The following is a 23700-nucleotide window of genomic DNA, read 5'->3' as shown; positions in this document are numbered from 1 at the left end:
GATGTGTTAGCTTTTATTGGTAGAAGGATTGAGTTTTAGAGACATGAGGTCATGTTGCAGCTGTACCAAACTCTGGTGCTGTAGCACTTGGAGTATTGCATACAGTTCTGGTCACTGCATTACAGGAAGAATGTGGAAGCACTGTAAAGGGTGAAAAGAAAATTTATTAGGATGTTGCCTGGTATGAAGGGAAGGTTTCATGAAGAAAGGCTGAGGGACTGGAGGCTGTTTTCATTCGAGAAGAAGGTTAAGAGATGACTTAATAGAGACATACAAGATGATCAGAGTGAGTGGACAATGGGAGGCTTTATCCTTGGATGGTAATGGTTAGCACAAGGGGACATAGCTTTAAATTGAGGGGTGATAGATATAGGGCAGATGTCAGAAGTAGGTTCTTTACTCAGAGTAGTAAGGGTCTGGAATACCCTGCCTGCATCAGTATTAGACTTGCCAGCTTTAAAGGGCATTTAAATGGTCATTGGATAAATAGATGGATGATAATGGAATAGTGTAGGTTAGATGGACATCAGATTGTTGAAATGACTTGTGAAACCATTGAGGGCCAAAGGGCCTTTATTGCACTGTAATGTTCTAAAAAAGGATGTATTCTACTTCATCTTTCCCGTTGAAGTGAATTTTTTTATTGTGACATGCAACACCGGAAAACACTGACCTATTTGCACATGAATCACTCAGTTTCACATGCAGGCGAAGTAACTGCATGCTACATTTTGTTACAAGTTGTTGCAATACAAAGAGTAAATAATTCATGTCACAATTATGTAGGGCTTTGATAAAATCATGCCTGGTCTACCATATGATAATCTGTCTTCATTACCTAGTGAAGACAATTATTTCTAGTTAACCTGTATGAAGAAGTTATGACATCTCCAGGGCACACCTTCCTTACACTGTAACAATCATTCAACTTGGCTTGATTACTGGTAACATTTCCTGTAAGCTGCAAGGTCACTTAGTGCCCACATACACCATTTGGTGCTCTAACCCCATGCCCAATGCAGACTTTTAGTTCCAGAATTCACTGTCATGTACAGAACTCAGAAGTCTGCACATAAGAAAACAAAATTAGAGGGAAAGCACATTATATGAAAGGATTTTTCCATGTGATGCAGTGATTTAAAAGCCCTGACTAAAGAGGGAAACTGAGAAAGGAAACAATCCCTTCCCAGTTTCCAAGGTAACAAAAAATTAATAGGATGACTTTATAACCAGATTCAGATGATACAAGGTCTTCTGAGCTCAGTTGAACCTTAAGAGTTCATTAGTGCAGTACAAGTAAGTTGAAAATGGCAGAGCTGGATCCAGGAGCAGAGAATAAGCAACTTTAACTATAAATGTTTCTTTTATGTTACTTGATGACGACATTGGTAGATCTACACAAGCCAGACTGAGTTGATCAAGTTCTGTAGGCATACCATTTTTGTGACTGTGTGATTAATTTTATTTACCTTTATGCTGAGTAGACCAGAGAGTCTCTTCAAAACATCAATGTTCATTACATCGGTCATTTAACATGCTCAGTATAGAAGCATTCCTTAAATCTGAGGAGCCTACTGGGTAGCCAGGGCACTTTTAAAGTTATGCTAAATGCAGAAGTGCCATTCCACTGTTATTGCATAACTGTTGAGCTTAAGTATAGCTAAAAGAAACCCAAAAAAAGAAATGGGGCTTGAAGAAAAGTAGCGAACTATAGCACAGAATCACAGCTTTGTACTCAAAATATTGAACAATATTACCTCAAATATCTCAAACATAAGAGTGTAATGATAACTGCAAATAACTAAAGCAAAGAAAGCGAATGAACAAACTTATCTGCGCTAACCTTACAACTGTAAATACATTATACTACATTAAAGTAAACAATAAGGGGCAACAAGATAGATTAAAAAGTAGCATCCAGATAGTTAAAGCAAGAGTTCACAATATTCTGTGTTTATACTGCTCTCAACATTTCTGGTTCAATGTAGTAAGGCAAGATTTAAGTTAAAAGATTTTAAAATTGTAAAGCATAAACATTGAAGATGATGATTAGTATCAACTCAGGATAACAAATTCACGTTAGAACTAACTCTGCTGTATTTTCACATGAAACAATACATCACAGGGGGATTGTGGAGTTTCTTGAACGAAATAACAGATCGTAACTTGCATTTCATATAAACAGGTAATTCCAATAGTTAGTCAAGGTTCTATATTTTGATTCTACATAATTAATTAATCAATCACGGCAGCCAATGGAAATTGCTACTCTCAAGGAAGTGTCAAAGGCATGAATTAAAAGTTAATCAGGCTGACCAAGCAAGCTCCTTGGATGCTGCCTGAACTGCTGTGCTCTTCCAGCACCACTAATCCAAGCAAATATGAGTGTTGTTTTGCCATCCACAAATTTCTCTGAAGTGACATGCAAAGATGCAAACTGATAATGAATCAAATCTTCAAACTGCAATCCTGACCCAACCATCTTAACCTACGACAATATTAGGATTTGGTCGATACGTGGAACCTAAGAGCACAAGGGGATCTTGATCAGCTAGGTCAGTGGGTTGAATGGTAGATTAGTTTAATTTACATAAAGGTGAGGTGTTGCATTTTGCTAAGACGAACAAGGGTAGGACTTACATAGTTAGTGGTAGGGCCCACAGTAGTGGTGTTGTCAAACAGAGGGCCCTGGGGGGTTAGCTTCTTGAAAGTGGCATCACAGGTAGATAGGGTAATGGTGATGGTATTTGGCATGCTTGACTTCATTGGTCACAGCATTGATTGTAAGAGTTGGGATATCTTGTTGCGGCTGCACATGATGTTGATGAGACCATTTCTGGTGTACTGTGTACGGTTTTGGTCAGTCTGCTATAGGAAGGAAGGATGTTATTAAATTGGAAAGGGTGCAGAAAAGATTTACAAGGATGTTACCGAGACTGGAGGGTTTGGAGTTATAAGAGCCTAGATAGGTTGGGTCTTTTTTTCCCCAGAAGCGTACAGGTCGAGGGGTGACATTATAGAAGTTTATAAAATCGTGAGAGACATAGATAAGGTGAATAGCTAAGGTCTTTTCCCTAGGGTAGGGGAGCTCAAAACTAAGTTTAAGGGTGAGAAGGAAAATTTTAAAAAGCGATCAGAGAGCGATGTGTGTAGAATGAACTGCCAGAGGAAGTGGTAGACGTAAGTACAGTTACAACATTTCAAAGACATTTGGACAGGTACACAGATAGGAAAGGTTTAAGGATATTGGACAAACAGAGGCAAAAGGGACTAGTTTAGTTTAAGAAACCTGGAGGGCATGGACAGGTTGGACTAAAGGGTCCGTTTCTGTGATGTGAGATTCTATAAACCATCAACCACCATCTCCAATGAGATACCTTCCTACAAGCTACCTGACACTCAAAATATTACCATTGTTGTTGATGGTGGAGAGATTCAATGTTGGTTTTACCACTGACCAGAAAGAAAACTACACCAGTCATAAATATTGTGGAAACAAGAGCAGGTCTGGGTTGAAAATGCAACAGTGAATAACTCAAATTCAAACTGCCCCAAACCTATCCATAAAAGCATCAGAAAAAAAGTTAGATTGTTAGCATTTTAGTGGAAATGGATGAGGCAAAATTTAAATCTTGAGATGAATTTAATTTGACTCACATTGCCCATATATTCAGAAAGCAGATCCTGCAAAGCCTGTCTCACTGCATTACACTCAGCCACAATGCGCTCACGTCGATCATCACGTGTGCAGGATGAGTCTGCCATTAATGCTGCTCCACTAATAATGCTCTCAAGTCGTTCTTCCAGAGATGGTCTGAAACGTTCCTCACTGAAGCTCAGGGGATCCACAATTATTTGTTTCTATTTGGACAAAGAAAAATGTTTAGTAAAGCTTGAATTCTTTAGCCTTTCTTCAAATATCATTTTATGTTTTCTGTAATCATACTATCAGGAAATTAATTTTCATTTAAGAAACAAGTTGGACAAGAAAATATAGCACAGTTCTGCATTTACACAGTATTTTAAAACCTCATTTTCCATCTTTCATCAAAAGTGACAGCACTGTTGTTCTTTACACAATCTGGAACTCAAAGCCTACTTCCTCATTTTTTGAGTCGAGCTTCTTCGCGGTATTAATGCATTTCAGAACTTCCTCCTAAAATGTATGCATGTTCACAGACTGCTCAAACACCTAAGTTCAACATTAAAAGGTAGAACATTCATCCCTAACAATTAAACTTTGAGAATTCAAGAAGCATGCATTTCACAGTATCGTAACCTTTGATTAACTCAAATTAAATCAGCACCATGTGCGCCTCATTGCAGAAATGAAACATGACCATAAGTGCGCATGTGCTCGAAAACCAAGATTTTATGATCCAGCTTCACAGAGAAAAATAAATTTTTCCACTTCTTTCATACCTAAAAGTATTCTCCTCTGCCACCTCTTCACCTGACATAAAATTCAACTTCAGCTGAGAAGGGCTCTTTGTCCAGAGGTTTCACCATAAGGTTGCAAATGAAGTATTCTCGAATTTCACTTTCCTTTACCCCTGATTGACTACGCATATTTAAGAAAAGCTAAAACCAGCTCAACTGTATCAAACTGGCTTCCATTAAAGCAAGGCAGCACCTCAAAATTTAAAGGTGAGCACCGAATCTTTTCGACTAACAGTTCAAATTATTTTTTTTTTTAAAACTTTCCTTGCTTGGCTTTTACAAAGGAACACACAAGCAAAACACATCAGTGCTAACTGATTCTTGTATATTGGTACACAATGTGTAGTGTTAGGAGTCAATTATGGGATGACGAAGATGACAGGTATAAAAAGAGCAGACAGGTAAAATGTGCAGGTAACAGTGGCAGAGAGAGACAAAGATTTTCGGCCAGCAAGCCACTCAGGAAATAAAAAGTCAGCAGGGCTGAGGTTGAGAGAACTTTTATTAGGGAGCTAAATTATGAGAACGCATGTTGTCTTGTAGCAACTGAAAAATTGTGGTATTTAGGAAATAAATACTTTTCTTGTGTATTGCGGTTTAAAGCTCAAAGAGTTCATGATTGAAAATTCTGACGAATCCCTTCTAATTTTGCTTCTGTACAAGTCCAAATACTCCACAACACAAATATAGCAGGCATTTATGTCACACAGCAATAAATGAAAACAAAAATGTCATGCTGAAAACCAAAACACACACTTTGGGAAAATCTCAAGAACCCTTCAAAGAAATTATTTCTTGCCCTTCCCTGTATAATAGGTTAAATAATCAAAATTACCAAATGGAGGAGTTATACCCAAAAACTAAAAAACAAAATGGATACTTGTACTACAATTCCATCTTAACAGATACAAATGTCTGATTGAATTCTTCTGGATTACCCATAAAAAATTTGTACCATAAATGCAAGTAATGTGCAGGTATGAAATAGTAGCTGTGATCCATCATGCTTGCATAACATCAGCTTAAGTCAGTCAATGATAATTTTCTGTGTACTGTCCCTAGAATAAAAGGTTATTTTGATCTGTCAAAATTAAGAGAGATGAAACCTTTAGTTATTTTTAGTAAGTGTCATGACTGTTACAGGAGGATATGCTGGGAATCAACTACTCCACCAGTCACATTTGGTAAATGTTGACTCATTTACCAAATGGTCAATTGATCTCCTTTTCATATTACTTAACAGGAGACAGAGCAGTGGAGAGTTGCTTTTCGGACTGGAGGCCTGTTACCAGCCATGTAACGCAGGGATTGGCTCTGGGTCCACTTTTGTTTGTCATTTATATAAATAAGTTAGATGAGAATATAGGAGGCATGGTTAGGAAGTTTGCGGATGACACCAAAATTAGTGGCATCGTAGCCAGTGAAGATTTTCTAAGATTACAAAAGGATTGTGACCAAATGGATCAACAAGCTGAAAAATGGCAGATGGAGTTCAATCTAGATAAATGCAAGACATTGCTTTCTCATACAACAAACAGGGGTAGAGCAAATACAATTAATAGTAGGGCCTTGGATAGTGTTACAGAATAGAGGAACCAAATCAGTTCATGTCTAGCATGGACTGACTGGACTGAAGGGTCTGTTTCCATGCTGGTTGACTAAGTGCATAAAGATCATCTCATCATACAATCCCTGATTGTCCTCATCTTTCCATAAAAGTAGGAAGACCACAGCATATATTCACAATTGTTGACTACATTTCCTACGCATAGTTACAACCTTTTTTTAAATCCAGAAAGTGCCCAAACTGTTCCATTCTTAAAAATTTATATAAGTGTGTGTGTACTTCCAAGAAGCCACACAAACTTGCATGACCAAAAACCAAGGAAATTCATACACTCTGATCCAGCTCTAATTTCATCAGTTTATCAGATTTCTACTTACTGGACTGGGACTCTCACCGAGCCAAAATGCCTCAAAGATCAGAAACTGTTATAAATGACGTTGACAGCTATGCTACAGTGACATATGACAGTATTAAAAACCCCAAATGACGTTAGCTGGTGTTTATGCATCATACTCAGCACTACACCTTACAGCCAAAAACTATCATCCTTCCCACTATCCTGAAATTACACATCATGCACGACTCATCCATTAGTTTCTCTGACCTACTCGCTCAGTGAGCATCTTGCAATATTTGTTGTCAGATCCCACTGATAAGATGACCAGATCTTTGAAGTTTTTCCAACTGATGGCTGCTTATTCATCTCCAATCTAATCTGTGGTTATACCAAAAATTCCATCCTTGATAATTTTCCTTTCCCTTACTTATCTGCCTTCCTGGTGATTTTTTTAAAAAATGGAATTGATTTCCAAATGTACATTGATAATATTCTGCTCTTCCACTCATCTCTTTTAAACAGTCAAGACATCATTTTCACAAGGTCAGATATTTAATATGTTTTTGGTATACTAATCACATTGATGTTAAATTTATATCTCGCATGCCAAGCTTTATAATGCCTTCCCTACCCTATAGTAAAACATATGAGCCATCAAGTTTATCACAAAGCACAAGTGTGGAAATAACCCACTGTTCCTGTCTAACCTCCACTCTGATCAAAATTATCCACTATTATAGGATTTATGTAACAATTGGCAAAAGTAGAAGTTATTGAAAAGGCAATCCATTCTCATATTTTGACTGCTTCACTGCATCATTAACATTTAAGATTTGCATTGATATTTATCTTTCTTCAAAGGTCAAGACAGATACAGTAGAACTAATACACAACACGAAGGAATTGCAAAACAAGTGAATAATTTCAGCATATTAGAAACAGGCTTTCAGTTTGAATTTCGAATTTTATGTTCCCATCTAACCCAGTAACTTTTAGATTCCCTCACCTAAAAATAATCTACCCACTGCTGCTTTAAAAAAAACTGAATCACCTCGTTCTGAAACAGAGCATTCAACCCTCAGAATAAGGGTTTCCTCATGTTGGCCCTAAAACAAAAACATTCCGTATTCATCTACAAGAGAAAATATCCTTTCCATGCACACCTTATAAAAGGTAAGATTTTATATACTTAAAACAAGCTTGGCTTCACTCCTCTAAACCCCAGCGGAAACCAGCACATTCTGTCCAACCTACCCTCACTAGACAGCACTCATTTCAAATATCATATTTCAATATTTCTAGAAAATCTCCTCTGAACTGCCTTCACTAACTTGACATCTTTCCTTAACTGAGGATACCAAAACAAAAAAGGTATTTCCGATATGGTCTCACAAATTTCCCACGTAAATGACACATAACATCCTCATTTTTATATTTAATTCCTTGTCATAAAGAATAGAATCCCATTAGTCATCTTGATGAGCTATTGTACACGCACACCAACTTTGTGACTTATGTATAATACACCTCAATCCCTCTACTCCTCAGGACTCCAGACATTCTGTTTAAATAACACTCTGCTTCTTTATTCTTCCTGCCAAAAAAGCAAACTTCACTTTTCCTTCATCTCTCAGATTTTGCCCACTTTACTCAAATACATATCTGTCTGACAATTCATATTTGCTTGTGCTAAACTATCTGGTCTCAGAGCCTTAAGTGCAGGACAACTCGAAAGACACACTTTTCTATGCTCTTAGGTTTTGCCACTGAACAACCATTTCAGTGCATTTTTTCTTAAAATCCTTGTTGGATATATTGAAAAATTAATCACTACGTGTTTTTTTAAAAAAAAATGCAATTTTATCATAATATAAAAGAGTAGCAGTAACTGGCAAGAGGGGCATTTAGGACCTGTATTTCAGGTTTGATCACAATTAATGGACAGTTTTTTTTTTAAAATACTGGAATTACCAACAATAAATATTAAAGCAATTAAATGTGGGGTGAATGATGACAATGTCAAGATTTTTTGAAAAATGTATTCATTCACAGATTGAGGGCACTACTTGCTAGGCCAGCATTTATTGTCCAGAGGGCAGTTAAGAATCAACTATATTGCTATGCATCTGGACTTACATGTGGGCAGAGCTTCCAGTCAGAAGAGTGTTCTTCACAAATTGGACCTATGACATTCCAAGACATCAGGCCAAACATAGGTAAGGAAGCCTCCTGCTGATTATCACCTACCATCCCCTGATGAATCAATACTCCACATACATGAACTTGAAGTAACACAGAGTAGCAAAGGTTATAAAACGTACTCTTAACGATCATCACCAAGATTGACCTGGTAGCAGCACTATTGACCAAGCTGGAAGAGTCCTAAAAGACAACCATTAGACTCGGTGTGTGACTGGTCTTGAGTGAACAACTTACTTGACATAGTCCTCTGCAATCAAACTCCGGCAATGCCTGGGGAGACAAAACCTTGCTTTCAAATTCTGGATATCCTACATCATGCTGTGTGGCACTACCACCATGCTGTTTTTTCAAACCGATCGAGCAACACATACTGGGTATTTACGAGGTACTGAGGTTCATCAGTAGCAGAATTGTATTCAAACAATTTGTAAGTTAATGACCACCATACCATCACCATTAAGCCAGGTGATCAGCCTTGATTCAGTAAAAAGAGCACAAGAACATGTCAGCAGCAGCACTGGACCTACCTAAAAATGTGTCAACTAACAAAGGTAGCACAAACAGTATATGACAGAGTTAAGCAGCAACAAAACAGACATAGCAAGTTCAAATTTTGCAGTCCTGCCACATCCAGCACATCTAGTCTTGAAATATTATGGGCAAACGACTGGAGGAGGCTGCACAACAAATATCCCAATCCTCAACTATTGATAAGCCCAGCACATAAATGTAGTGACAAGACTGAAGCAACTGCACACATCTTCAAATAGAAATGCAGAACAGATGATCTATCTCACTCTTGTGGTGTGGTCCCCGACATCAAGGGTGCCAGTCCTTAGCCAACATTCTATGTGACTTCGAGAAACAGGTGAAGGCACTGAATACTCCAAAGGTTGGATCAAGATTCCAGCAAAAGCATAGATGAATCGTGCTCCAGAATTAGCTGCGCCCCTTGCCAAGTTGTCCCGATACGGTCCTGCAAAAACTAGCATTGTGGAAAATTAGCTATAGGTGTTTTAATAAATCTGTCAATATCAACTATGACAATCCTCTTGAAACTGAACCTTCTGCCCTTCAGGGATGGGTAATACCACTGCACCACAAAAAAGTACATGTCAGTCTACTCTAGATCATCAGAACAGAAGGTGTCATCAACAATGCTATCAAGCATCACTGCTTATTGATGCTCACTTTGGTTCTGCCAGGATCACACAACTATTGTCTTCAAAACAACCTAAATGAAGACCAAGGGTACATGAAAGCAGCATTGGACAGAGTGCGACGTCAAACAGCTTGACTGAAACCTTAGTACTGTATATTAGCAGGAAAACACACCACTTATTGGAATCATACTAAGCACCAAAGGAAGGTGGCATCACTGCTGGACATTAAATTATCTCAGTGTGAAGGCACTGGAGCAAGAATTCCTTTGTGTAGAGGATTTTAAAATTAACCTGATCGCACAACTCTGGAACGTTGGTCTTCTAACTCAGAAGTAGGGGCACTCCCATCACAAGAGTCCTAGTTCCTTGGGGTAGTGTACTAGGCCTAACCATCACCAACTGCTTCAATGACCTTCCTTTCATTTTCCAATTATAAATAAGAGGTCCCTAACTATTGCACTATGATCAGTAGCATTTTCCACTCATATTGAAACAACCAATTCCCATATGCACCACTACAACATGCAGGCTTGTGCTGATAGAGACCAGTAATGTCTATGCAATAAAATGACCATCTCCAACAAAAAAAATGCAACTATCTCCCCTTGATGCACATGAAATTGCCACTTCTGAATCTCCTACCATCAACGTCTAAGAGCTGAAGTAAACTGGCTGAGTGATATAAATATTGTTGTTACAAAAGCTGGTCAGAGGCTGAGAATTCTATGGGTCGCTCACCATTTAGAAAGAGACAAATGAGGGGTCTGATGGAATATCCTCCATTTGGAACACAGCTCTAATAATAATCAAAAAGCTTCCAATCATCCAGGACAAAGCAACCTAATACGATTGGTTCTCCATCCAGCAATTTCAAAATCCAATCCCTACACCACCGATGCATGATAACAATAGCATGCACCATTTGTAAAGACACACTTCAGCAAGATTCCACGTCTCCTTCCTTCAATATCTTCCAAATCTTCTACAAGTGCAAGAGCAGTAAATACAAACACCACCAACTACAAGCGCTACTTCAAGCTTCACACTATCCTGACTTAGAACTATAATCACTTTTCCTTGAAGGTAACCAGGTCAATATTTTCAATTTCCTTACTAAGGGCACATAATGCATACCTACACCCCAAAGACTGCAATGGATCAAGATGACCACCACCTTGAGAGAAATTAGAGATGGGAAATAAATACTGGTCACAATGGAATTTCCATCCCAGGAAAGAATAAAACAGAAACAGGCCAGTCCAGGCAAACAACTAGACCAGGTCAGGTCCAGACAACTGTACATCAATTAGCCTAATATCAGTGGTAGAAACAGCAATGCAATCCAAGTTCAAAGCTGTATTAGGAAACCTATTAAAAAAATTGTAAATTAGTAAAGAATAGCAACATGAGTTCAAAGATGGAAGGTTTGCTGAACGTTTTGAAGGAATTAAGAAAGGCTAAGTCAGGGAAATGCAATGGATAAAATATATTTCAAAAATTGTTACACTTTGACTACCAAGGACAAATTGAAAAATTAGACTGCACATTTTGACTGATCCATTACATAAAATTCATGCAATGTTCAAGCAAGCCATTTGATTTTGGGGATGCATATAATTTGAAAACCATGACTCGATAAGGCACATACTTAGCTGCCTACATCAACACAGCCACAATACAATAAAACAAAGATAAATAGGTAGAAGCCCTTTCAAAGAAAAACCAAAGCTGCCAGGGCAGATCTGGGAAAAGTTTCATCTAATGAAGTAGAGAAACAAGAACAAAAAATAGAATTTACTTCTTTTAGCAGAATTAAAGTGCAATTGACTGGAATTTGCTTCAGCAATACTCCGAGCACAAAAGCAGAATGAGCAAATTACAATTATTATTTCTTTGAGAAAGCTAGACAACAGAATAGATTACATTTTACAATCCATTTTGTACATTTAGTCCTGGCAAATGTAGGAAAACAAAGTCACTTGAGGATTTAGTGCATTACATGTAACATCATTGCAAAAACATCCACAGTAAAGACAAATGTGAAAGGACCACTGACAAAGTTCAGAAATATTGTTTGACAGGAATGAACCAAAAATCCCAACACTTGATCTCAGCACAGGAGCAAAAAGTTCACTTCAGCTCTTGTGAAATCTTCTAGACTCAAAATGTTAGCTTGCTCTCTCTCCAGATGCTGTCTGATCTGTTGTGATCTCCAACATTTGTTGTTTTCTGTACACATAGTAAGAGGTCATTCACTTAAAGTCGCTCTCTTTTAAGTCATTTCAATTGAATATGCTTTTAGTGAGATCAGCATCCCTGCTTAACTTAATGAATCCAAATTAACAATTTTTGATTAATAGAAAAATTAGAGCTGACACGAGGAAGAAAGGTTTTTCACTGAGGGGGTAGTGGCTGTTTAGAATTCATTGCCCAATTTAATACTGGAGCAGAAACCTTCAATTCACAAAAACAAAACTAGATGTGCATCTGAAGCACTGTAACCTGCAAGTTATGGGGCAAGTGCTGGTTAGTGGGATTAGAACGGGAGATTAGTTTATTCAGCCTGCACAGAACTATAAACTGAATGGCCTCTTAATGTACTATTATTTTTCTATGGTTCAAACACTTGTTTTTGGGGGGGTACGTTGATTGGAATTTAGGGTTTAAAACGAACAGATCAGCATGATTTTACTGAATGGTGGAGCAGGTTCAATGAGCTGAATGGCTGATAGTAGGTACTTATTTGTATGCCCATATATTTGCAGTTTTCTAGATTCTGTATCCAGTTTTCAACTTTAAAAAAAACTAGAATTAAAGTGAAAAATAGTACAATTACCATAGGTATATCATCCCAAATCTGGCAGCCTTGTTACCAAGAACATGCCATATTTTGAAACACTAACCAACTTCTTCATAAAGTGTTCACAGGAACAAAGATGAATTTATTGGTTTCTGATTTTCTACCCAGAAACTAGCCAGGAACATTAGATTCAGAATACACCCTTAGACAACTAAGTGTCGAGAGAACAGGGAGGGCTGGAGGGGTGAGGGAAGGCAGATCTTAAAGCACTACTACAGTGCCAAGTCCTATGTCCTTATAATTCTTGCTGATTTCACCCTATGAGATCAACCAGAGAATAGTCTTTTCATTTGCAAATGTACCAGCAGTGCGCAAGAGAAAAAAAAAACCTGCTTTCTGGACAGTTCTGGTTTTTGGTTAGCCAGATTTCAGACTGTACCTGTATAGGCTTTTTAAAACAAGATGAACGCCGCCCCCACCTTTGAAACTACCGTAAGAAATTGCTGTTTAGGAATGCTGTTGTTATTCTTACTGCTGTTAAAGTGACACCTGGGATATCGAAACAATCTCAAGAGGAAGTAGTGACAGTACTAATGTCATTAATCTAAGAAATCGGAGGCTCGGTTAAATGTTCTGGGAACATGGATTTAAAATCTCACCTTGGTGGTCACAATTTAGATTCAATTGATAATTCTGAAATTGAAAGCTAGTCTCAATAATGGTGACCATGAAAACATTACTGACCACGGGTGGCGTAAAAACTCACTTTAAGCAAGAAACTTTGCCGACCTTAGCTGGTCTGACCTACTGCACTTCAAGATCTACAGCAGCTGTGTCCTAAGGAGATTGTCAAGCACCCTAAAAATGGGGTTAGCAAGGGCAACAAATGCTGCCTTAGTCAGTAAGACCCCACAGCCGAAGAAGGAAAAAAAGATATTGCAAACTACTAGCTGGATATTTAATAGACAAGAGAAATGTCTGGGGTTTAATGCAGCTTACCTTACCTCATCAAACCAGACAATCCTTTTGTAAAAAGGGTAAGGAAATGTGAAACCAGGGAAGTTACAGAGGAGGAACATTTAATGAGTTCATAAATCTAAGTTGTAACTTTTGTTCAACTTGTCATGTTTTATACAGTCACGAGTCCTACAGCACAGAGACAGGCAGATCGGCCCAAACTGGTCCATGCCGACCAAAATACCCATGTACACTAACCCTATTTTCCTGCACTTGGCGCATATCCTTCTAAACCTTTCCTATCCACGTAATTGCCCAAATGCCTTTTAAATTTTGTTAATGCACCCGCCTCAATCACTCCTGCTGGCAGCTCATTCTGTATGCGTACCACCTTCTTAAAAAAAAGCTGCCCTTCAGGTTCCCTTTTATCCTTTTCCCCTCTAATCCAGTTCCCTATAGTCCTCAATTCCCCAAACCTGGGAAAAAGACTGAGCGCATTCACCTGATCTATGCCTCTCATGATCTTAAACACCTCTGTAGGGTTCCTCCCCAAAGTCTTCTATGCTCCAAAGAAAAACAGGTTCTACCTTGTCCAACCTCTCCCTATAACTCAGACCAGAGAGTTCTGGCAACATTCTTGTAAATTTCTTCTGCACTTTTTCCTGTTTAATAACATCGTTTCTTTAGCAAGGTGACCAAAAGTGAACACAATACTCCAAGTGCGGCCACACCAATGTTCTGTACAACTGCAACATGACTTCTCAACTTTTATACTCAATGCCCTAACTGATAAAGGCCAGTGTGCCAAAAGCCTTCTTCACTTCCCTGTCTACCTGTAACCCTACTTTCAGAGAATCGTGCACCTGCACTCCAAGGTCCCTCTGTTCCACTCACTCCTTAAGGGACGAGCATTCACCATGAAATTCCTACCTTTATTTGACTTTCTAAAATGCAACACCTCACACTTATTTACCCAGTAACAGCTGTGCAAATGGACAAAGCCTGAAGTAGACTTGATAACAGCTTCACAAATGGCTACTGTACAAACTTAAAAGTACTGACAGTTAGTGGAAAAATCTAAAATAAAACCAAAATAATTAGGGAGCAAAGGAAAGCAGTGAGTACTAGTTAGAAGGATTAATGAAGTTGCAATGTGGCAGGCACAAGTTGAGTTGAGAACAAAGTTAACAATATTGGATCCATTATTATTTTAGGCTACTTTTAAAAAAAATCAATTGTAAAACTCAATACCAAGCAAATAATAGATGGAGTCAGATGAAGTATCATGAATCAGCAGTGTTGGTTTTAAAGGCAAAAAATAGTGAAGCTCATATTTTACGCACTGGAAGGATGTCAAGGTTATTGTCTTGGACAAGACAATGGAACGGAAACCTCAACCATGATCTTAATAAATGGTGCGCAAGCTGGAAGAGCCAAATGGTCTAGTCTTGCTTTTTTTTAAAAAAAAAATAAGGAACAAAGCAGTTGATAAATAACTATGAAAATATTTCAATGACAGTCATGCTAATCAGACAACAGCATTCACGCTCAACATCTGCGACTAAGTTCAAAAAGAATTTACACAAACTAATCAAGATTTACACTAGGCATCTGGACATGAAGCTGGTGATAATGAAGTTGAAGCTCAAGATCATACTAAATGGTGGAAAAGGCTGAACAATTCATTACTGTCCAGAACCTAATAACAACCAATAATAAAATAACTAGGAGCAGCATCAGGCAGTTCAGTCGTGAGGCTGCTCCATCATTTAATGTGATCATGGCTGATCTCATCTCTGCCCCAACATATTTTCCTGCCTACTTCCCAAAACCCATTACAACAACAAAATTTTTTGAAAATGTTGGCAGATAGAGGGAAGTCATGAGATCAAGATTTATGTCTCTTTACCAAAGAGATGTTTTAGCTAAACACCACCAGCACAACGCAAGAGAACTTTTAAAAGTAGTCTTCAGTTTCCACAGGAGTGGTTTTCCAGAACACTGCAGTGGCAACTTGAAAACTGGCTACAGCCAGATCAAAACAGCCAGCTACAATCCATGATCTCTGTTTTAAAATTAACATGACTAAGGTTAATGTCCTTTACACTTGTTTTTCTTGCTTACAAAACAAAGGAATTGGGATTAGGAGTAGGCCATTTGATTCCTTGAGTTTGCTCTGCCATTCAGTAAAGTCAACACTGACCTAATTGTAGCTTCAACTTCACATTCTGTCTCTGATAACCTTTTGACTCTCATGTTAGACCAGAATCGATCTACCGCCACTTTAAAAATACTCTCAAATCTGCTTCAATGCTTCCAGGGAAAGAATCTTCCAAAAGGTCTCAACTTTCAAACATCTGCTCATCTCCGGCTTAAGTGGACTCCCCTAGTTTTTAAAACAATGTCTTCTAGTTCTAGCCTATTTTTGCCTTCCTAATAATTTGTCATACCTGTCTGTAAAACACCCAACTTGCACTATACCTCAGAGCTGAGCATTCTTTCTATGTTTAAATAATATGCTGCTTTTCTATTCTTCCTACCCACGTCTGGAAATTCATATTTTTCCCCACATTGTATTCCATCTGTCAGAAGTTTCACCACTTGTTTGAGGAAACTGGGAAAGGATGTGTTAGGAAGTGATAATTACAAAAACATAAGTTATCACCAACCAATCATACATTTATTTCTTTGTTCAAGTAATTATTAATTGTGAATTATTTCAGTTCCTGCGCTGATCCTAATGTCACAACTTGCAATCTGAAAATGAGCCTTTATGTCTTGTTTCCTGGTAGCTAACCAATTATTTACCCTCACCATTATAATTGCACAAATCAAAGATGTAGAACCTGAAACAGACTCACTAACCTTTGAAAAGAGTTAACAGCAGAGTTAGAATTCTAGGCCAGAGAAAGAAAAATTGAGAGAAAAGAAAAAATATGGCAAGAGAAGAAAAAAAAAGGAAAGTGAGAGAAATGATTAGCGAAAAGAATTCCAGGTAAGGCTTCTCAAATAGTGAACCAGTGAGTCCAGTAAAGGTATCACCAGTTACAGAACCATGTTAGCGGTAGGGCTAAGCGTTGAATCTTTAAAAAAGCTTAAGAATTTTTCTAAAGTAATTCCAAAACTTGGAGAGCAACATAGAAGCACTTTTCACCACATTTAAGTTTGCAAAGTGCAGATTAACAGGAACAAGGATTAACAAGGTTCGTGCAACATTGTCTGATGAGATTTCAGAAGACTGAAACAACTGAAAAAAACTAAAATTAAAAAAATGCTGGAATTCATAACCCAAAATAGAAATGGTTGGGAGAATTCAAGAAGTCTAGCAGCATCTGTGGACAGAAAGCAGAGTTAATGTTTCAGTTCCAGTGACCGTTCTTCAGAATTGCCAGACCTGCCGAATATTTTCCATCAACTTTTGTCTGTGACTAAAAAAACTATTCTCATTTCTGAGAATTTAGTACTGGAAATATATTAACTGAAATTCTCTGAATATAATCCAAATAAACTTACATCAAGTTTGAAAAGATCAAGCAACTTGCTTCCAGATCGCAGTATACAACACTTGAAATAAAGGACACGGAATTCAGCCACAGATACAGAATTCTCCTAGGTTAAAAGATCACTTTCTACTCCCATAAAATTCCACTTGGAGAAACAGAGTTACCCAAGTTAAGACAGGTTTAATAACAGAAAATTGAGTGAACAAACACCTCACTCAAAAGTAAACTGGATCTGGTAATTCTTACAAACAAGGGAGAGACAGGAGAGATAAACAAAGTCAAAGCAGGTTTAAAAAAAAAGACACATCAATCACCAGCTTTTAAAAGAAGAAACCAAATCTAGAGACCAGTAGGAAAACAAGCCACGTGCAAAAGAAATGCTAGTATGCAAAGAGACCTACAGGAGGCCCATGAAGCTTTGTGTAATTTAATAAGGATCAAAGGACTGAACCAGAGGTTTCATCAGCATACATCTGGTTTTCAGATTAAAATAGGATCAGCAAAGATCCTAAGGTGGCAGCAAGAGCATTTGTTGAAGAGCCACAAGGATATATAGCACCTGCTATTCACCCACTTTGGGGCATTAGTAGCTCATGGGACATGGGACAGGGGAAAACCCATTCCTAAGCAAAAAGAGGAGATAACAGATGCTCAAATAAACTAGCCATGAAAAACCACATGGAGCAAACCAGAAACACTCCCTAATCAAATGAACAAGTACAATCAAAGCCAATTATCTGGCAACACTAGCGCCAATGATTTCTGAATAGACATGTTCATCTCAGAACTTATCATTCTATGCATAAAAGTTTACATAGATGCAATAAAAATCTGATTTTTTTTTAATTAAAAGAATTTCCTTGATACTTAATATATAAACTTCCATTCAAATATTTTTGGTTCCCAGTTTTTAACGTCAGTTTAAAATTTGTTAACATTTATCATTTCTACTGTACATGCTGGTGTGGCAATAGATACAGCAAAACCTTAAACTATTGCAAAGCCAATAATGCAGATGCAAAAGTACATTAATGATGTCCTCTAAGAAGCAAGTTCGAGCACCTTACAGGTGTTTAAAAGTAAGACAGTACCCACTAAACCTCCCAGAAAACAATAACTAGGAATTAAAGAAGCAAAGAGCACCGGATTCTGAACAAATTCCAATGAGAACAGGAAAGCCATAAATCTTTTTATTCCCAAAATAATCATGGTGGCTGTTACTGCATCCAGGGTTGAACTCAATATAGAATTAAAATCCTTGTTAAAGGAATGAATGCACATTTTTACATCTGTCACCTTCTAATGAAATACTGACATGTCACATTTTATTCTGTATTAGTGAAAAGGTTACAAAAGACATTCATGTTAATTAATTTTTAAATTGGCTGGAGACATATTAGATTTTTAAAAATAGCTTTTTCTCACTAAAACAAAAAGGTACAGAAACTAAAATTAGCTGTCACAAGTTGGATTAGTATGCAGTCCATGTTCCACTTCATTGCGATGGAGACAAAAGGGTCAACGAATACCCTAGCAGTAACCAAAAAAGCAGCCCTGGAGACAAGCAAACAGGTTTTATCTTGTCATACAACACTAAATTGGAAATATTTCTTTTTAAGTTCAAAATCTTTTAAAACCAAAACAAGGAGAGAGAAAAGAGAGGATCCACTTCACCCATCCTAATCTGATCATCATAATATTCACACTCATGACTGAAGGTTGGTCTTATGGTTAATTATAAAGCATCCCTGCCATGTGCCAGAAACTCTGGTTGAAATCTGATTTCAAGACTTGTTGGTCACAGAGGTTCTTGATGCATTTCAACAGGTTGATAATTAGTCAGCTGGACCTTGCAACACTTCCCACTATTCCCTCAAGGGTGAAAAAAAAAAGTCGAAAAAAAACTAAACAAATAAGATAACACTATTGTGGAACATGTTTGGCCATACAGTTAATGTTCAGGATTTCACGCCCAGTTTAACTTAGAATTAAAAGGCAAATACTGCAGATGGTGAAAATTTGAAATCTAAATCATATACACAAGATACAGAGAAAACTCAACAGGCCAAGATGTATCATGTAAATTATACAATGTGCTTTGGTATTAACAGATGCTATTTGGACTGGATATTTCCAGCTGGTTCTCTTCACATTTCACAAAGATAAAAATGATAAAACTAACTTCTGCATTCAATGGAAGTGCTCTGAACCATTTAGTGTCTTTAAAACTGGCTAGTATGAAAAGGAAGGAGGTCACATACCCTTCCTCTATTTTTTAAATACAAAAAAAAGTCTTAACAACCTTTTGAAAACATTTAGCCTCAGCTCTTGAAAATGGTCATATCTGGTGTGATAAAGATGGATGTTAAATATCAACTTCCCCAAATCCTTTCCTTCTATCTCAGGATTAAAATGATTTTTAAAGAAGAAGCAACACAAATGTTGCTTGGCTCCAGTAGTCACATAATTAGGACTGAAGCATAGTTATGAAATATTTGTGCAATAAAATATTTGTCTGCACTAAATTAACTTCTTACCTAAAGTCAAAATCAGCCAACTGGGTCAGTGTCAAAAAGTTCATATCTATTTTGTATCCATATGTGAGTACAATTACAACGTTTAAAGACATTGTAGGAAAGATTTAGAGGGATATGGGCCATAAACAGGCTAGTGGGACTAGTTTAGTTTGGGATTATGTTCGGCATAGACTGCTTGGACCAAAGGGTCTATTTCTGTGCTATAGGAACTATGTATTATCATTTCACATACTGGGAAATTAAAAGGCATGCTTGCCCATTAAACCAGCTTAAAAAGCAAAAAGAAAGAGATGGAACTTGGATTTGTTTAAGCAAGGACTGAAAGACTCCTTGCATGTCTCATTCTCAGATGTTGACATCCGATTTTAAACAATTGGGAAATGAAAATTCATCTCAAACCCAAAAGCAAACTTCACTACTAAGAAAGAATAAAGAATAAATTAACAACTGCGGTCTCAGATTTGAAAATCTAACAACTCAAAAGATGAAGAATTTTAAAAACTATACAGCTAAAAAGATAAAACAAATATTCTAAGTGCTTGATATTGCATATTAATTAATTTCCCCCGGGTTAGTACATAATAAAATTCTCTCAAATAAAAATTGATAATTGGCTCGTTCGTTTTGATTTAGTTAGCTACACAATTAATTGAAATAGGAAACCTGCCGGTCAAAAAAGTAATTTTTTGTTGCAATTGACAGAGTTTAAAAGGGGTTAAAAGCTACCTTATTCCTCCTCACCTGGTTATAATACTGAATCACTGATAAAAGGCTCCTTGCCCTGATTTGTTCAAGTCTAGAAAGCGAGCAAAGGAATTAACGCTGAGAAACAGCAAGGAAAAAATGTAAAGAGCAAGCAAAGGCTTTGCAGGTCCCATAAAGCAGCTTGCAGAAATTGTTACAGTCTATTCTTTAGGGAACCTCTAGTTACACATCTCCTAGTTTTGATTTTAGTTTAATTGCAATCATCGGTAGGCAACAAGAATAAAGTAGCAACCTTCCAAGCTACTAAACAGGAGATTTAAATAACTTTATATATTTGCCATTAAACTTGACATTTCAAGAAAATTGTATCAAACATACTTACATCAAAGCGATTCAAAGCATCTGCCAGTTCACCAGCACTACTTTGTTGACTAAGAATGACATCTTCTGAAGTGGTTGCTTGAGCTGCATTTGAAATGCCGGTAACTGCCTGTGTCAATTGCTTATAGATCAAATCTCGATTGGCCTTGTAAGCAGCCACATCTGGGTGCTGGAGACAAGCCTGTGAAGCAGTGTACAGCATAGGGATATTCTTTTGCAAAACTCCTCGTGCTGCAGCCATTTGATCTCTATGATGAATATCCTTCAATTCCTTGAAAAGAAATACCACAGCATATTACCATAACATTTACATGAAGATTCTACAATAATTATCTGAAAATGGGGGATACATGAATTATGCAGAACATGTCAATGAGGTTTTAGATACAGTACCAATTAACTTGGACACATTAAGGTGCATGTTTCAACTTATTAGTCTAAACCAGAGGCAACTAAATACATTCTTCTAAAACAAGAGAAAATGCTAAAATTATAATATTGAATTATTGCAGTATCTTATTGCACACCTTAATATTGTCTCAGTTTAGCATTACCAGAACAGTGCACAGTGGGTCGGGCAATGCCCTCTTTTCTGGACTGCAGTTACAAAAACCTGAGCTTTTCTTCTCGAAAACTGTCCAGACTATATACACGCTATTCATACCTGCTGTCTTTTGGCTGCCATAAGATTCAATTTGTCCACTTCAGGTTTCAATGCCTTAAACTGTATTCCAAGTTCTTGCTCATTGTTGGCATTCCTCACCTTGACAAGGGTTTCTTCAACCTGAAAAAAATGGGTCAGGTTGATTTTTAAATATACACAAAGATCATTTACACATATATCTAGACTAGCAATTGAGATCATTTGATGACTGATCACTCTCAAATCTACTGCAATAGCATATAAGCTGTAACTTACTTAAAGCAAAGTAACTGCTTTTAGGTACTCCTGTTTATTCAAGCTTCATTTAGTGTAAAATTAATGTCTCCCAGATAACAACAAAACTTCAGGTCAAAGGTTATTATCCCTTCCTCCACCATCTTTACTACAGGGCCCTTAGAGAAATGAAGCATTACTGGTGTTTCATTTCAAACAGAATCCTCCAAAGCCAAATTAGTTCATTCCATTGCAAAAATACATTAGAACAAGGTCAAACATAGAATAAAAGACTGAACAATAAGACAATAATTACATCCTCTGAATAATTTAGAGCACCTATTTGCTTAAATTTTGTTCTTGTTACATATTTCAATAGAACTGATGGGGATTAAAATAATTGTCACAGACTCTGGACTCTCAATCTGACATAAAAAGCTCAAACTAATCCCAGAACACCACCTAGCCATTGTGAGTATTACACAAAATCCAAAAGATCTCCATGGACTGAACCAGACAGAAGTAATAGAACTTCTACTTTCATGCTCCTTTTGAAAACAGATGTGTTTTGCCAAACCATGTATAAAAATTGCATATTTCTAAAAATAAACGTTTGCTATATCACTGAAATGTCCAAAACAACAGTACCGTGCCAATTCCAGGAGTTCCACAGTAGAACAATGAATGCTTCCTTTTTTTTTAATGAAAATTGGTATATTAATGGGCCATTTTTATAGCAACTATATGTCTTAGCAGGATCAGATAGTTTTCAGTCTTAATAGGAAACCATTCAATATAGAACTTACTATTTTCAGTTGTACAAGCAGTTTGTAAACGTCTGCCATGTCAGCCAGGATAAGAAGGCGAGTAACAGCAGACAGCAATGCTCGTGCAGCACGAACCATATTGCCACGCTTCATAGCGGAACAAGGATCCTCTGCAAATTCTGATGAAGCACTTCTCATCATTTCACCTGTATGTAAAAGGACACATTGCAAGTTTACAAACTAAAAGTTAAAATTTAGAATTAAAATAACACTCACTTACTAAATTAAAAAAAGTAATGTTTGCAAATCTTCGCAATTCCAACCAAACAGTTGGAATTGATAGTCAGTTCTATCAACAAACTATCTTCTCATTCATTTGTTGCTCCTTAGATCTTGGTGTGCAAACCAGCTGCTGAATTCAGCAGTTGTGACCACACTTCCAATACTCTGTTTCGACCTAAGGATACAAAGTACTATACAAATTCAAATTCTTACATAAATTCGGCATATTCTCTCTTATTTTTATACAGTAAATATGGTTTATTTTCAATTCAATTTTTCAGATACACGTATGACGACTTGAGGTGCATTTGTCCTTTTTTTTGAAGGGAGGTTTTAAAGATAAAGGCACCAATCAATCTACTCACAGCTACTACATGAACAGTTTGAGGGGCCTTTGTTTTTTTTTTAAAGTTGGAATAATAGAAGCAGCCTGAATAGGTGGGGGTAAAGCTTCCACAGAACCAGGATTTTTAGTTTTCAGAAGCAGTTGTTCCTGGGTCTTGAAGCTAGGTAGAAGCTGCAATACATTTTCTGAATTTGCCTTTTGCCAAGGGTGTGCTTATGGGATGTTACTATATTGGAACAGTTATTGCTCAGTAACAAAATAATATGTCATTATATTAAATTTACCCATAGAGTTCAGTTATTCCAATTTCTTCTTTCTTTTGTATGAAGAAAGTGAGTTTTGCTTCAAATCTGATAGCCTGACCAATCAAATTGCATCCAGAAGCACTGCCTGACACTTGCCCTTAAATGAGAAAAAGTTAGCTTCTCAGCATCTTAATATATTTTGAGGGGGCTTGGTCTGGTTCATACCAAAATATGTAAGGAGTTCATGCAGCTTAGAGAACTTAAAAGATGAGCCTTCAGAGCAGATGACTGTTTCGACCCAGAAATATAGCGAAGCCAACAATCTTAGAAATTTGATGCTTTTTGCTTTTGTCTTTCGCCTTTCAATAGATATTCCAAATCTGATTAATTCTCTTTTTCTGTGGAGTAGACCATTCAGTCCTTTATCTCTCTACCCTGGAGGCTTCCTGCCTCTATTCCTGATGGAAGGCATTTGCCCAAAACGTCCATTTTCCTGCTCCTAGGATGCTGCCTGACCTGCTGTGCTTTTCCAGCACCACACTGATCTAACCATTCAGTCCTTTAAACCTGCGCTGCAATTCAAAATCATAG

General features: G+C 37.3%; 1 protein-coding gene across 1 annotated transcript in view; it reads right to left on the bottom strand.

The window, feature by feature from the left end:
• Positions 1-23700, bottom strand: part of ctnna1 (catenin (cadherin-associated protein), alpha 1) — a 160540-nt gene that overhangs the window by 101179 nt on the left and 35661 nt on the right. Inside the window, exons 4-7 of the mRNA XM_043703889.2 lie at positions 22276-22442; positions 21257-21376; positions 20594-20863; positions 3658-3861 (exon numbers count right to left, since the gene is read on the bottom strand). Coding sequence (XP_043559824.1) covers positions 3658-3861; positions 20594-20863; positions 21257-21376; positions 22276-22442 — 761 coding nt within the window. The remainder of the gene's footprint in view (positions 1-3657; positions 3862-20593; positions 20864-21256; positions 21377-22275; positions 22443-23700) is intronic.

Source organism: Chiloscyllium plagiosum, unplaced genomic scaffold (genome assembly GCF_037043375.1).
Source record: "Chiloscyllium plagiosum isolate Xiang-an unplaced genomic scaffold, Cpla_swu_hap1 HiC_scaffold_16, whole genome shotgun sequence".
In the NCBI taxonomy this organism is placed as follows: Eukaryota; Metazoa; Chordata; class Chondrichthyes; order Orectolobiformes; family Hemiscylliidae; genus Chiloscyllium; species Chiloscyllium plagiosum.
Note: the sequence above shows the minus strand (reverse complement) of the source record. Positions and strands in the feature narration are given on the sequence as shown.